The sequence below is a fragment of the Urocitellus parryii genome, chromosome 9 (assembly GCF_045843805.1).
Source record: "Urocitellus parryii isolate mUroPar1 chromosome 9, mUroPar1.hap1, whole genome shotgun sequence".
In the NCBI taxonomy this organism is placed as follows: Eukaryota; Metazoa; Chordata; class Mammalia; order Rodentia; family Sciuridae; genus Urocitellus; species Urocitellus parryii.
This window is the reverse complement of record NC_135539.1, coordinates 37162595-37178856: the sequence shown is the minus strand read 5'-3', so window position 1 is coordinate 37178856 and position 16262 is coordinate 37162595. Positions and strand designations below refer to the sequence as shown.

Genomic DNA, 16262 nt, shown 5'->3' with positions numbered 1-16262 from the left:
CAGAGGTGTCAACCCTAACACAGGCCCTATGGTACCCTTCATGACAGGTCAAAGGCCTGCATCCAGGTCCACGGATGCCGGCACTTCCACAGGCAGGGTCACCCTGGGGGCTTTTCATGGTGTGTGTTGGGGCCACAGCAACCTGCCCCCTTGCTCACAGAAATCCTCAGGGACTTGGCTAGAGTGTCCTCTCCCCTGCTTCCCTGTCCCCACTCACTGAGGGCATTCTGGGAGGGTTATTTGGGCTCCATCCTGCACCTGGAACACTCTCTCTTGGGAATATCTTGCTAGGGGCGAGGAAATTGGGAATCAGGGAGATTCTCAATCAGGGGCTGACCCAGGTGTGCACAGGAGGAATGTAAAGAGGCATCTGTGCTTCACATCTAGCAGCCACCCAGGCTGGTCTGCTGCCCAACTCTCAGATGGCCATAGGGTAGACACATCAAAGAGCTTGCGGTCCTAGATCACCTCCTCAGTGGCGCCAGGACTGCACACTCCTACTGATCAGATGAGAAAACAGGCACAGCAAGATAAGCACTCAGGGCCAATCGGGAGCTGGGGTGCAGCAAGCCTGCCCCTAACAGCACAGCCGTAGCACAGGGCCCCTGTCCAGCAGGTGCTACTCTGTAGGAAATACCACTAGGTGCCAGGCACACGCAGGGGCCCAGCAGATTCGTTTTGGCATGAGGCAACATTGGCACTAAACCCCACTGTGGGTAAACACTGGTGCCTTCTGTGAGGTGAGAGGAGCCACGAAGAAGCAGAACGGACAGGAGCTGGAGGACCAGCGAGTCTGCACTTTCAGTAGCAGCAAGTGCTGGTGTGTGAAATGGAGATAGCAAAGTCACTTTTTAGTAGGGTCACTGTGAGCATGAGCCATGGGAGCAAAAATTCCACCAGCATGGGGAGCCCAGGAGAAGCAGGCTGCCCCTGGGGGCAGAGCTGTTTCCAGGCCTGGCTCTGCAGACCATGAGCTGCAGGGAGGGGACCCAGTGCCACGCAGAAGGTGCAAACACGCAACCACGCCCACACACAACTGTTGGGCCCACGTCCACACATGTGCGCATTTCACACCTACACATGCTGCCACATTTGGGTGTGGCGCTGTGAGCCCCCAGGCTCTGACTGGGACAGCAGCCAGAGACAACAGGCCAGCAGAGGAAGCACAGGCCTGGCCATGATCCAGGGGGAGGGGGTCAAAGAGCAGGGCAAGATGAGTGTCCCGGAAACCCCCAGACCAGGTCCTCGAGGATAAAAATACATCCTGGGCTCAGAGGGGAGTCATTCAAGGACCCTGACTCACTCAGGCCCTGGAGGTGGTGACAGGCAGGGCTGTCAGGTTCACCTCCCTGCCCTCCAAGGAGCCAGATGTGCTCTCACCTGGCCTGGCTCTACTCCAGGAAGCTCCTCCTCATGGAAGAACAGGGACCTCACTCCCACCCCCTGTGCCCTGGGCTCTGCTTACACATTCTTGATGGGTGCTGGGAAGGCCTTGCTGAGCTCGTCAATAAGGCAGGGATGGGGAGAGACAGCCACCTCTCTGAGCCCATCTTCAAGTTTAACTCAGGTCCTATAGTCACAACCTCAAGCTCCAAGAGGCTGAGCAGATTTCTGTGGCAGAAGTGTTCCTCCTGATGGGGCAGCTGGGAACTGGGCTCCCTGGCCGTGCACTGGGCTAGGGGCTGGGCTGTGAAGCTATACCAGGGTAGCTCCACAGGTGGAGGGACGCTCTGAACAAGGACAGGCCAGCAGGATGCCCTGGGCCATCCGCCCCTGGGGACCACTGCAGCCTGTCCTTGTCCGGGCAATGCAGGATGGTCATCAGGGTGCCTAGGTGCCAGGGCAGCTCCCTGAGCCAGCTAGTCTGGCAGGGATAGCACTGTGGCCAGTGTGACCTCTGCCCTTCTCTGAGGCCAAACTCCCAGAGGACAGGTGTTCATGCGGCACCAGGCCAATGGCATTCAGTGGTGTCCCTGCTGTTGCTGTCCACAGGGCCATTCAAAAGAAGAATGGGAAACGTCTGATCAGCATCTGGGCTCTGACCACATGGAATTTTCCGTCCGTGGCAGAGTGATGTAAGGGCTCAGTCAGGCGAAGCAGATGCTCAGCCAGCCCTGTCCTGAGCCACCCGCCACAGCTCAGGCTACAGAAACCATGCTGCGCTCTGCAGTGGGGACTCAGCCAGACTGCACTGGGCGACCGTAGGCTAGAACACCCCTCCTGTGGTCTCTGCTGTCCCCTCTGAAACTGGGGCCCTGCTCCTCAGTCCTGGACCACCTCATTCTTCTCAAGGTCCTATTGTCCAAAAGCCATGGATTGTGGCCACTGAGGATGCTGTCCCTGCCCTGTATCCAGACATGCCCCAAGTTCTCACCCACTTTGAGATACCCAATGGGCCAGAAAGTGCAAGGTCCGAAGCCTCAGCTATCCCAAATCAGACTGGGGCTGCTTCTGAAGCTGTCAGGCGTGTCAGGGGACCAAAGCCCTGGGCCCCAGCAAGTCCTCCCAGCCCCAGCCTAGGAGGGACTCCCAGGGCAGAGGTAGACCAGAAAAGGTTGGTCAGGGCTGGGTGGAGGGTTCTCTGGCCTCCAGGCCCAGCACATGCTGCCCTTGAGGCTGGAACCCTGTTCCCTTCAGGGAATCCCTACTGTCTCTAAACTCAGCACAAGCCTCTTCCTCTAGCATGTTCCAATATGTCAGAGACTGGAGTCCAAATCTCACCCTGTGGCCTGTCCTCCCCAACCCCTGGCTAGGCTGCCTGCAGAAGTGGTGACCCTGACAAGCTCTGTGCTGAGAGGGGAGGCCCTCAGCATGCCACCAAATCCTTACAAAAAGGCTGGGCAGGAGGAGGCTCCACCGCATGGACCAGTCACGGAGAGGAGGCAGGAGCAGGTGGCATGGCGCAGTCTGTGCCCTCCCACCTCCCTAGCAGCCTCCTGCTCAGGTCTGCTCTACTTCCGGCCCCTCCTGGACATGGCACCTGTTAGCCATGTGGCATGTGCACACTGTCACCCATATGCAAACCCAGGCCCAGCGCCAGCACAGGTCATTAAGACTGTAAGGCAAGGTACACCTTTGGCCGACTACACAGGCAGCTTAAATTCGTGTCTTTGGGGCCCTGGGCCCAACCTGGGTGAAAGCACTAGGGCATGGCAGCCCAGAGGGAACATGTTGCACACTGAGTCACAACAGTCACACCTGCCTCCCCAGAGTGTGGAACGCTTCACCACGCAGCCCAGGGCAGATGAGAACATCGCTTTGTGGATCACTCTGTAACAGGCCCTGAGATGAGTGCTGGGGCCAGGCACTGGGCTCCTGCTGGGTCACCGGTGGGGCCCTCAAGACCCCAACAGCACAGAGCTGGGGGCCAGGAAAAGGACATGGGAGGGGGTTGCCTAAACTGCCATTGTGGGTTGACAGGTTACTGGTGAGGTAACCTGGGATGTGGAGAGCTCAAAGATAGTCCTGTGTGCTGGAGTCCAGCCCCAGCTGAGACCAGGCCAGCGGCAGCTCCCATAGAAAGAGTGGAAACAGACAGAAGGGTAAGAGGAAGGGAAGAGGGAGCCCATCCTTAACCAGGAAGTTTCCCGTGGCGGCCCTGGAACCCTGAGAGGAGGAGACAGGGTTTGAGGTGTCTAGGAGGCTGCTTGAGGGTCCTCCAGTGCCATCTAGGGCCTCACTTGTGTCCCAAGCCAGGGTGAGGAAAGGGAGGGGCTACCAAGCCTGATGATGCCCTGGATGGCTCAGGGTGTGCAAGCTGCAGCCACAGTCCGTATCTGGGGTCCCTGTGAGACAGCACTCCCGCCTGTCCTGGGCCTGAGCTCCGGGGTCCCACACTCCAGACCACCCCGGGAGAGGGGGTGTGTTCTGTGCAAATCAGTTGCCTACAGCTGGACACAAAGCTGTCTTCACCCTCACAAGTGGGGAGCCAGGGTCCACACGCCTGCAGAGACCTCCAGGCTGTGTGGGCGCCAAACTGGCTGCGTGGCATAGCCCCCACCCCGGCATGCTCGGCTGAGGTTCCCAGTGACGCTGGCCAGAAATTAAAAACAGATTTTCCATCGGGCCAAGCTTGGGTTTCATGAATTCCATGACAGTGAGTTCTTGGCGGATCTTAGAGAAAGTGTAGCTGGCGGGGGGTGCACAGGAATGAGCCGGGGAGAAGTGGCCCAAATTTCTGTCCCAGTTCACCCACCTTGAGGTCCAGGTAATCAGGGCTGCACCCCTCCCACCCTCCTAGAATCTCCAAAGGGGAGATGCCATGGTGTCCCTGCAGGCCGCACACTCATCCTGCCACCCTGAAGTTAGGTGTCAGCATGAAAGCACAGACCCCAGGTCTCCTGCAGCCCACACCCACTACCCCCAGGGAGGCACAGACACCGGAGAGCAGGACATCTGTCCTGCTGCAGTGGACATAGACATTTCAGTCCCTACTCCAACAGATTCCCCCTGTGCAAACACCAGAAAATCCCCTTCTCTTACCAAGCTAATTTACAAGCAACTGCCCAGGCCACCCTAGGGTCTGAGACCACAGGCCTGACCCAGCCAGGAGCTACCAGACAGGCCTGGTCACCCACTGGAGCCAGCATGGAACCAAATCTCAGAGTGAGGCCCCTACTAAGAAGAGGCGGTAGAAGAAGGAAGGTTTGAACTGAATGCACCCTGAGGCCTGGAGGGCCACTCCACGATGACCAGGAACCCAGCCTAGGTGGGCAGCTGGGTGAGGGAACACACCATGCCTGCTCTGAGAGGTGGAAGGAAGTAGCTGGGCAGCATGTGCTGTTCTCAGGGCCCATCTGTCCCTTCCTCAGAGACCCATCCTCTGGGAGGAGAGAGATGCCAACTGAAGGTAACCTGTGTTTGCAGGACTGTGGATGGCCGCGTGTCTGTGCACAAGCCTATCCGAGGACATGAGGAGCCCAGGGCTTTGGGCAGTGGGGCCCTAAGTAGCCCTCTTCCAGCAGCTCCCCACCCAGCCTCCCTGCAAACCCTGGACCATTTCCTGAGGGCAACCCCAGCACCCCATGCCTTTCCCTGGCTCTGGACAAGAACAACAGCATCCTGTGGTCAGCTGGCACCAAGTGCAGCCCATCCTGCCACTGGTGGGCTGAAGGCCTGGCCTTGACCAAGGCCCACTGCAGCCCTCAAAGTTCTGTGGCATAAAGGGCACCCAATGCCTCAGCATGTAGCCACTGTGCCATGGACCCCTTGGGAGTAGGAGGGTGCCAGTCTGAAAGCAGAATTAGAAGCTTCCACTATCACGACTCCAACAGGCCCCTCCTTGGACCTTAGCTCAGATACACCCTCTGTAAAGTGGCCTCACTGCAGCTTCTGGAAGCATGAGTAGTTGCTCTCTGTGCTGGGTGGCACAGTGCCCAGGGTGCTCACTAAAGCCTCGCCAGGCTGGGTCACAGTGGCTGGGTTCTGGGTTTGTGTCCTCACCCCTCCAAAGGATTGCAGCCCTGAGCAACCAATGCACCCTGATCTAGCAGGCTGGGGCGGCCCCCTGCAGACTGCGGGAGGCAGGTCTGCCCGGCCAGGCCCTCCAGTGGTCTTGCCACAGTCACTGCCTGCCCACTGTCACATGTCCCCATCCTTCTGTGGCTGTATGATGCACTTCCCATATCTGAAACTCCAGTTCCCTGGTTGCAGAATCGGTTCCTCTTTGGGGGCTGGGCCTCATGGGGCTGCCTGTGGGAAGGGTATGGTCCAGACTCCTGAATTTCTTGAGCCAGCACCTACTGCGAGGGGACACCTGGGAAGCCTCCACCCCCAGGCTCAGGAACTGCACTAAAGTTGTGTCCACAGGGAGGAAAGGAGTGGGTAGGAGTCTTAGCCCAGGGACTTCAGGATCTGGCCATGCCAGGGGCTGGGGGGGGGAGTGTCCCATTCCCAGGGTCACCGTGTAGTTCCCCTCTAAAGTGCTATGGATAAAAACAGCATATACCCAGGCTGGGGGCTGTAGCTCGGTGGTTCAGCACTTGCCTTGCATGTGTGAGGCACTGGGTTTGATCCTTAGCACCACATAAAAAATTTTATAAATAAAAACAAAGATATTGTGTCCATCTACAACTAAAAAAAAAAAATGTTAAAAAAACAAACCAAACTGAAACAGCATAAAACCCCCTGGGCAAAGTGGCCATGTCCTAGTGTCAAAACCACGGAGCACTCCACTCCCCTAGAGCCCGACCAAGCGAACCCAGCCAGTGGCCAGAAGAGCTAAGGTACCTTCGGCAGCGAGTGCAGCACTGTGCAGGGTAGGCCCCTGGAGGTGTCGGGATGGAGATTCCTGCAAGAAGAGCCTGGAAACAGACAGCTGGAGTGGCCCCTAGGCTGGCTGTAGCCAGGGAGCCAAGGGAGCAGTGACCTGACCCCAGGCCCGCACACTCAGAGAAGCCTTCTTGAAGATCTGCCGTCTCTGGGACTTTGCAAGAGTCCAAAACTGTACCCTAAGGAAATGCTTAAAGATCCACAGACTCCTGGGCACGGGGCTGGTCACTGCACCTTCTGAGTCTTAAAAACTAAGTGCCAGGGGCTGGGGTTGTGGCTCAGTGGTAGAGGGCTCACCTAGCATGCATGAGGCACTGGGTTCGATCCTCAGCACCACATAAATATAAAATAAAGATATTGTGTCCACCTAAAACTAAAAAATAAACATAAAAAAACCCCCAACAGTGCCAATGAAAAGGTGGACATCAGGGCCGAGTGTGGCAACACAGTGCCCTTCAGATAACAGGTGGGAAGCCAAGCCAAGAGGGGCCCCAGTACCTGACCCCAGTGGGAGCGGGCCCGGTGGTGGCCCAGGGTTCATAGCCTACCCCTTCCCTGGCCCCAAGGTAGGTGATGACCCAGCCAGGGGCTTCCCTGCCTCCCAAGTGGAGCCCATCAGCTCCTGCCCTCTCAGGCTTGCTCTAGAAGCTTCCGCCCAGCTCCCTGAGCACTCTGTGCTTGGCACACTTCTGTCACTTGTAACTTCAGAATCCTGAGTAGCACTGTGGAATGCTGGGCAAGCATTTGGACCCAAGGCCACAGACATGTGGAAAGCACACATGGTCCCAAAAGCAGATGACAAGAAGGTACACAGCATGATTCTGGTTTCAAGCAGCATCCTCCCCACAAATCCAGTGCAAGACAGACCCCAGTGTGAGGGGCTTCTTTGTCTTCCTGCAGCTCCTCCCGCCCCTGTGGCCCATGGACGTGTCCTGCCTTTGTAAGCTGGCAGACAGGCGACAGTGATAACGCTGCCTTTTCAACCAGAGCTCATTTCCTGAGTACTCGGGAGGATGACAACAAGGCCAGCCCTACCCAGAGGATGTGGCCTCTGCCACTGGCCTGCAGCTGACCTTGTAAGCCCAGGGACTGTGGTCTTACCAGTTCTGAGGGCCACTCAACCCAAAGCATAAATCCCTCTATGTGGCCACAGTGTGGGCTACACACCTCTGCACAGAGCACCCCACACCCATGGGGCAGTGCAATCCCCTGCAGAATGCTGGGAATTTCCTGTGGACCAGCTGGCCTCCCTCTCCTGGGCTCCTTTGCCTCAGGACCTTTGCACACACTGTTTCCAATGCCTGTGACCCTCTTCTCAAGTTCAGTCTTATCACTGGGGTCTCAATGGAAACACCTGAGAGTTTAGAGCTTTAATAGTAAATGGCCCCACATGTTAGGCAAACCTGAAGAAAGTGCCACCATCTACCTGAAAGCCAGTATATTGCTGAACGCAGTGTGAACTTGATCCTTGCCTAAGGACACAGGGTCATGCTGGGTCATCAGGACTGGTAGGAAATGAGGAAACAGACTCCCACCCCAGAGAGGTGGGTGGGTCACCCAAGGTCAGCTAGTGGGAAAGACAGAACGAGGATGCAGGCCCCACCAAAGGTGCCCATACAGCAGCCCAAGAGAAGGTTGTTACCCAAGCCTGGGGACCACAGGCAGCCAGGACAGGCCCCCACATACAAAAGTAGTATTTTCACTTAGAGGACAGGATGGCCTCAAGTCTCCTCAGTCACCAGGCCTCTAGAGCAGTGCTGCCTGCTTTGCTGTGGGACCACAAGGAAGGGCCTGACCCGCTAAGCCTCCAGCTCTTCCCTGTGAGTGAGAAGTCCCCCCATTGAGGCCTGCAGCCACAGCAGAGGCAGGGAGAGCTGGGGCACCCTGGGGACAAGCTGGCCCTAGAGAAGTGCAGCCAGCAGCCTGGTTTAGGAAGAACATGTCACTAGCCCCCAAGAACCCAAACAGGTGACTCCCCACACTCCATCCACTCTGCAACCAAGAGGTGGACATAGGGACCACTCTCCCAAAAAGGGGCCTTGGGAATGCTGTGGCCTGAGATACTCAGTCCAAAGAAACCTTCACACTGTAGGGTGCAGACACTGGAGAAGACTGCGGGTCCCCAGTGTAGGGCCGTCTGGGGGTGACAGTGTGGGGAGTCACTTGTTTGGGTTCCTGGTTCCGGCAGGCCCCTGTGGCAACCTTGGAACAGCCTCATCAATCCCAATTCCACAGATTGAACCCCTGCAGCGGCCCGGGACTGACTGGCCCCTAGAGAGGCAGAGGCAAGAGTTCTGAGGAAGGCCTGGCTCCCCAGCTTGCTCACTGGCTAATGCTGAGCCAGCCCACTCTGAGCCTCAGCTTGCTGATCTGTATAATGGAGACAACTGTGCCCAGGTCTAGGCTGTGTGAAAGGGGGCTAGTGACAGGCAGCCACAGGGTGGATCTCACCAGGGATCCTGACAGTGGGTCACAGGGGCAGGGAACAGCAAAGGACCAAGACTGGTCTCCCACGGCAGGGCCCAACTCCTGGCCCCACCTTGCCCCAGGATGGGCAGAGAGACAGAGCTCTTCTCAGCAGGGCACAGAGGCTGAGGAGGGGGCCCAGGACAGCATGTGTGAGGGTCACCCCAGGAGTCGGGCAGCCAGTCCCACGGCAAGGAATGCCTTAGCATCACCCACCCACTCTGGAAGGAAGCTCCAGCTCTGCTCCCACCTTGGCACCCTCATGTAAGGCACACCAGTCCCACTTCAGGATGAATTTAAAGACACCTGGTGCCCACCTAAAGGCACAGCACACGGAGGGCAGGGCAGGACACACATCCACAGCCCCTTGCCAGAGGCAGAGGTGGCGGGGGAAGGAGACAGGCTGGTTTCCACACCGTGAATTATTCAGTGGCTAATTCTGCTCCTTAGAGAGAAGTGAGTCAGCGCCCTCCCACCATGGAGTAGGGCAGGAAAGGGGGCAGAAACCAGCGCCCTGCCGGGAGCCAGGCTGACTGTGGGGCCCAGCCAGCACCCCCAAGCTTCTGTGGGCTGCAGGCACCTGACCTGAGAGCTAGAACAGAGGCACCCTAGAGGGCTGGCAGCAAGTTCAACTGTGGCTGGCAGCATGAGCAGGTGGCAGCCCACAGGCCACAGGAAACAGCCATCTAGGTGCCAGGGGCCCCTGACCTTCAGACTGAGAAGTGGGCCAACCCTCAGGGCAGATAACTTTCCAGGTAAAGCACATCCACCTGCTTCAACAGCCCTCCAGGGAGAAGCGTGACAGAGCCACCACGCCGGACAGTCCTAGGAGCACAAGAAGCACAGGTTGCCCCACACTGAATGGCCCCAGGCCCAGGCTTTACACAAATCCTCCTGGGGCTCCACATGTCCTTCCTTCTGCTATCCCTGGGTGTGCCTAGGCCAATCTCTTGCCCCCTTTCTAATCTGCTTAGAAGCTGGGGGACCTGGGGTCAGGTAAGCACGGAGTGGGAGCAGAAGCTCCCATACTGCCTTACCCTCTACTTCCGGTTTTCCTCCTTTGGACAAGGGAGGCTGCAGAGGACAGAGCTGAATAGCAAGCGCTACACGGCTCCAGAATACCGGATCCCCACACAACCATGGGGCTCTATTGTGACCCACTGGAGAACCCTGAGGTGCTCAGGGTGACCAGGCACCTTAGCCAAGGAGCTTCTGGAATCTGGATCCCCAAACAGGAAGGAAAAGCTCACAGCCCATTCCCCTGCACCCAAGTGACAATGGCTCAGCCAAGGGGGTGGTGCTGGGACTTGGAATGAGGCCAAGCCTCCAGATCCACTGGGAGAGGGCTGAGATGGGCCCCCACTGCTCCCTCAGCTCTGCCTGGGCTCAGTTCCTTCTAGCCTCCCAGAATGAGGCCCATTCGCCTCCCTTCAGCCAGGCCTCCCTCCCCCAAGGGCTGCTGGCAGCCTAGTCTCCAACAGCCACACACGCACTGTGTGTACATCCCACAGCCTGACCGCGGAGCAGGGGGTCATTACCAGCCACAGAGGGCTGGCATCTGCCCAGGCTACTTACCCACCAAAAGCCTGGCAGCGGGATTCCCCAGCTGAGGCTGAGGGGGCGAGGAATCCCCTCCTGCACCAGGGTGCTGAGGTTCTCAGAGCCCTGGAGCCCTGGGTAAGGGGGTCTGCTGGGAACCTGGGGTACTGGCCTGTCTTTAAGGAGGGGTTGGGGGCAAGAACCCACAGCTAGCAGAGGGGCTCCACGGAGGGGAGGAAGGCAGTTCCACTATCCCAGAACAGGGGCCTTGTTGACACAAGAGGAAGCCAGAATTTGGAGGGGGCTGAGGATCCTCGATAGGGGCAGGAGAGTATTTAGACCCTTGAAGAGGCCCATGGCCCACAGAAAACCCTCCAGAAGGAAGGGATTGTGACACTGGATAGGGGTGGGGAGTCTTACTACTCTGGGGAGGAACCCAGGACCCAGAGACCTTCCACTGGAAGGGACCGACCCTGACCCCGAATGGGTGCTGGAGGGTATGTGAACCCCTGAGAAGGGGGACCAGGACTCAGAGGAGAACCTCCATTGGAAGGGGCCCTTATCCTGAATGGGGGCTGAAGGGCATCTGTACCCCTAGGAGGGGGCCCGGGACACGGCCCAGGACACAGAAGAGACCCTCTAGGGGAAGGACCTGAGTGGTGACCCCGGATGGGCTGGAAGGTATCTGGAACCCCGAGGAAGGGCCCAAGGCCAGAGGAGACCCTCCAGATGGAGGGGACATGACCCCGGATGGAGCGGAGAAGGCGCGACCCGGGCCCTGACCCCGCAGCCGGGGGCGCGCGTCACCTGCTGATAGTCGGCGTCCGCGGGCCGGAACTGGCTGCTGGTGGCCTCCCACCGCAGGTCGAAGTGGGGCAGCCGGTGCAAGAGGCTCACCCACCAGGGCGCCGCGTAGCTGACCCCGGCCATGGCGGCCCCGCGCCTCGGCGGGCGGCGCCGCGCGGGCTCCCTCGCTGCTGGCGCGGGCTCAGGGACCCGCCGACCCCCGCTTGGTCGCCCGCATCGCACGCGCGCTCCTGGGCCCGGCCCGGCCCGGCTCGGCCCGGCTCGGCTGCGTTCGGCTCCGCTCGGCCGCCCGCGCCCGCCGCCTCTTTGTTCGCCGCCGCCGCCGCCGCCCCCTCGGCGCCCCCGCCCGCCCGCCGGGCCCACCCCCGCGCAGGTATTGGTCCGCCGCGCGAGGGCACCTCCCCGTCTCCCCCTCCTGTTTTCAGGCCTCGCCCCTCCCCATCATTGGCTCGCTGCCTGCCTGTCCCACCCTCCAACGTGCCCCGCTCGCCCGCCAGTGCATCTCCATTGGTCCTTTAGCTCCATGGCCCCGCCCCTGCACTCCTCCGCCCGCCCATTGCCCAGGGACCGTTCGCCCCGCCCACATGCACCGCCCCTGCGTTGTCATTGGCCCGTAGGCAGAGGCTCCGCCCGCTCTCTGGCCCTCGGGAGGGGCGCCTAGCCCCAAAGTCGGGGGAGGTTACTCATTGGTAGCAACTTGGACCCCGAGGTTGGAACGTTTCCTGTATTCTCCCCGTGTGTTCCCCCGTCGGTTCGATAATTGCACATTTACTGCAAGCTTACTGCGGGGGTCCGGCCTAGAGGGATTGGACCAACCTCCCCCACAGCCGGCAGTCCAGATTGCAGAACCCCACAAGGGGCCAAGTGGCCTGTCTGTAGGATGGGCATGAATGGATTCTGAGCCTAGTTTGGTTACCTGCAGCTGTGCAATCTTGGGCAAGTTACTTAAACTCCTTGTGCATTCATGTCTTTGATAGGGTATAATAGAGGTGCAGTGCCTGTGAAATACCAAGGCCTGGCAGATAAGCCATAACAGTGCGAGTGTAAGGGGTGGCGGGTACATTCAATTCCCATTTGGCCTCCTTTTGAGGAAGGTTGAATCTCTTAAGACCTGAGATAAAGACAGTGCCTGATCCTGGGGTCCTGACTGTTACTCAGTCACACTTCTTATAGAACAGAGGAGGATGGACACACAATAGGTGTCCTTGGACACATGGACACATGGACCCTGGACACATCCTTCCCTCCTCACCCCAGAAGCAGTGGGTACATCCTCTTGGCTCTGCCTGCTCACTGCCCTGGGGCCTTATTTCAGGACCTCCTGAGTTCTGAGAAACAGGTTTCCACACCTGGACTCTTCCATCTACTGTGCTGGGCTTGGTCAGCTCTATGGGCAGATGGGGGCCCTTCCTGGCAGGCTGGCAGTAGCTTGCCAGGAGACCTGTCCTTTACTTATCTGTCTTGACTTGCCTGTTTTCCTGTGATAAAGCCCAGGGACAAGAGGCCATTGCAGAGCTGTGGTTTCCATTCTCTGGATAGCTTGGAGACACCACTTGGGAAATAGTGGCCTGAGCAGGAGGAGGGAAGTTACATTCTTGGTCTCTAAAGGCCAGGGACTCAGGGGGATTTTGGCTCCAGCTTTTCTTTCTCCAATGTATCCAAGGCTGCTGGGGCCACAAGGCAGAATGAAGGCCCTGCTGTGATCTTAAGACCAAGGCCAACTCCAGGAGTGGGTTGGTGTCTGGCCAGGTAAATTCTTTCCCTGGCACCAGGCAACTGCTGGCTGTGAGCGGTGGGGTGGGCAAGATGTCCACCCCTAATCCGACACTGCCTTGGCAGGTGGCCTGTCTCTTCACCTGCACAGTGAGGATACTAGTCCTACCCCATACCTCCCCCACAGATTCTGACCTGAGGGTTCTGCATTTCTGGGAATGAACAGAACAGTGCCTGTTCTCATGGATGGGGAAAGTTCTGGGTCCTATTATCAATAGTAGCTCCCATAGCCACAGAGAGAGCCCCAGTATCCCTACTTGGCCCCAGATCCAAAAGTGTCCCCAACATCAGCCTTGTAGTCCTGCCAAGGTCCACCCACGGAGGCATGGGGTCCAGGAGTTTCTTTCCATGTTTCCTAATGCCTCACAAAATGAGTATTTTCTTCTAAGGCCAGAAAGCCCATTGCTAATGTGACATAACTCAGATGTAGTAGGTTGCACTGTGACTCCAAAAAAGATGTTTAAGTTCAATCTTTGGCATGGTAACCTCATTTGGAAATAAGATCTTTGAAGATGTTAGGAAGTTAAGATGAGGCCATACTGGATTATTAGGGTAGCCCTGATTCAAAGATAGTGTCCTTATAAGAAAAAGGAATTGGTACACAAAGATACTGAGAGAAGAGCACTATTTGACATGGAGCCAGAGATTGGAGTGGTGTGTCTCCAGGCCACAGGGTGCCAAGGATAACTGGAGCCACTAGAAAGTGAGAGGGAAGCCTGGGGTTGCCTCTCCACAGAACTTTCATAGGAAACCAGCCTCCTATTGATTGTAGCCTTCTGGTCTCCCAAACTGAGACAATAAATACTTTTCTACTGTTTAAAGCCACCAGGTATGTGTTACTTTGTCGCAGAAGCCCTAAGAGATGAATACACAGATGGGACACCTCAGAGTTTATGTGGCAAGTGTCTGTTTCCCTGATTCGAAATGCAAGAGAGTTAATTATGGACTAACGTTGTAGTGTGTTTGGTCACTGAAAACTTTTCCTAAGGAGAAGTTCCCGAAGGAAGAAAAAGAGACCTCCAACATATGGTCTGAAATGCTGAGGAATCTAGTGCTAGAGAGGAAAGCTCACTGGAACTGACAGCCCCAGCTCCTAGGAGGGACAGAAGACACCTGGGGGACAGGGCAGGAAAGAAGCCTTCTATTGCACTGTGGCCAGAGTAGTGGTGGTTCTCTGACACAGTGTTGCCCATCCTGGCACAACTATGGCTAGAGGCTGAGACTTAACCCCACTTTACAGAAGGAACAGTTGGACTCTGGGTCCTACCACTGCTTAGAAGGCCCAGAGAATCACCACACAATCAGAACCAGGATTCAGCCCCCTTCAGAGGCTCGCCTTCTTCCCAGGATCAGCAGCAATCACCAGCCATGAGTGAGGCTACTGCACTCACTTTCCTTTCTTTCTTTGAGTGAAATGGGGTTTTCGAGCTAAAGACAAGGAAGAGGAAGACCGTAAGGAGAGAGTACTCAGGGCTGAGCCATTGAAAGCATCTGGCAGAAGAATCTGGAACAGAGGGAGGGGCAAGACAGACCAGGAGTTTCCCAGGGCTGTCTCCCAGGCCAAGAATTGTCTGGGCTGAGTTTCCTGGATGGCTGTCCTAAGACCTGTAGCCGCTGGGAGGAAAGCCAGGCTGAAAGCTGCACATATCCAGGCCTGGACCAGGCCCCCAGATGCTGCAGCAGCAGCCAGAACAATGGAATTCCCTGCGTCTGGACCCCATCCAATGAGGTCCACATTTTCTGTGAAGATAGTGCTCATAAGAACTGGCAAGGAGAGGAGAAGGCTGGAGTTCAGGGTTTCCTTGGTGCCCGCTGAGGTGTGGCTGGTGATGCAGGGGCCACAGAGCCAGCTCAGCACCCAGTTTCCCCCAGACAACTTGACTGATGAGCCTTGGTCACAGTAAGTTCGCTGGAGCTTTGCTTTCAGTCTGGCCAGGAGGAATCCAGCCCATGGCTCTGGAGTCTGGGAGAGATGCCAGCCAGTATGGTCCCTAGAGGACTGCAGAACCAGAGATGATGTAAGCGCCTCTTGTGTCCCTAGAGTCACCTCCCCAGCTGCCTCATCTATCCAGAAAACCACTGAGAACCTGGAAATGAGCAGGGATGGCATCTAAGCTGCCGAGAACATGGTCCAAATCCCAGCACTCCCACTGAGCCTCTTGCTCAGAGTGCTCCCAAGCCCAGTGCAATCCAAGAGAACAGCCTGGGGGAGGCGGCTGCAATGGCCACTTCCATAGGAAGAAGAAATCATAGTGATGCCCTCCAGGGCAGGACAATTAATCGCCTGCAGGCTGCCCAGTCTGCCACTTGGTTTTGCGGAGATGAGGGTTGTGCTGAGAGGCAGACTTGGGATTCACATTAGTCCTTGCCACCCACTTTGACCCCTTTGCCACCTGCAGGGGACCTGGGGTCATCTGAGCCCAATTTTCCCATTTTACATATGGGAAACCGAGGTTCCAAAGAGGAAAGAGGCTTACCTTAAACACAACCCTGAGTCACTCAAAAAGCAGGAAAACATATTCCTTGATCTTCTTATTAAGAGTGTGGGGCTGGATGTAGCTCAGAGGTGGAATGTTTGCATGGAATACACAAAGCTCTGGGTTCCATTCCCCAGAGTCACCCAGAGTGCATGCTGGAAGAGTCCAGAACTTGGTTCTCTGCAGCCTCAGGAGAGAAATGCAACTGACTTCGTTTTATGGCCAGGAAAACTGAAGGTAAAACTCCCCAGGATCCAAAGTCAGGGAGGTGGGAACAGTATCACCCTGTGTTTCAGGCCCCATGTATAGTAAAGAGGTCACTGGTCCACATTGAGGTCTGGCAGGTGCTCTTGGCTTTAGGGAGGTCATCTATATCCTGTCTGACTGGGGGTCTTTGTTTAGAATAGGGTCTGACCATGTCAGAAAGAGCAACCATGCAATGTGGGATGGGGGCTTTGGATCACAAGGCATCTGTCAATCAGTCTCCCAGTGGGCAATCATCAATTAATCACTCTTCCTACAGAATGAAGGCCCTGTAAAGACTCGGGACACTGGCTGGCAGCACTCTGTGGTCACATGTTGATGCTGGCAGGGTAAGGCTTCCTGAGGACAACAGAGGCTTTGCATTTGGAACCCTGCCAGACTGCCCCATGAGCCTCTTCCCTGACTGACTTTAATCTGCATTTTTTCATGTGATAAACCATAACCGTGGGGACGGCAGCTTGCAGGGGTTCTGTGCATCCTTCTAGTGAATGATCAACCCCGAGGGTTGTGTCCCTGGACTTTTGGCTAACTTTGGGTAGCCATGAAGTTCAGTCCCCATTGCACTGTTATGCCCAGCCGGAATCCCACCGATTCCCCACTCAAGGCAGAAGGGTTGACATGTCGCCTATTTTTCAGAAGAGGAAACAAAGGCTCAGAAAAGTAGGT

General features: G+C 56.9%; 1 protein-coding gene across 1 annotated transcript in view; it reads right to left on the bottom strand.

Annotated features, from left to right (window-relative positions):
- Positions 1 to 11231, bottom strand: part of Ttyh3 (tweety family member 3) — a 28462-nt gene extending 17231 nt beyond the window's left edge. The window contains exon 1 of the mRNA XM_026405714.2: positions 11083 to 11231. Coding sequence (XP_026261499.1) covers positions 11083 to 11205 — 123 coding nt within the window. The 5' untranslated portion in view covers positions 11206 to 11231. The remainder of the gene's footprint in view (positions 1 to 11082) is intronic.
- Between the last annotated feature and the right edge of the window lie 5031 nt (positions 11232 to 16262).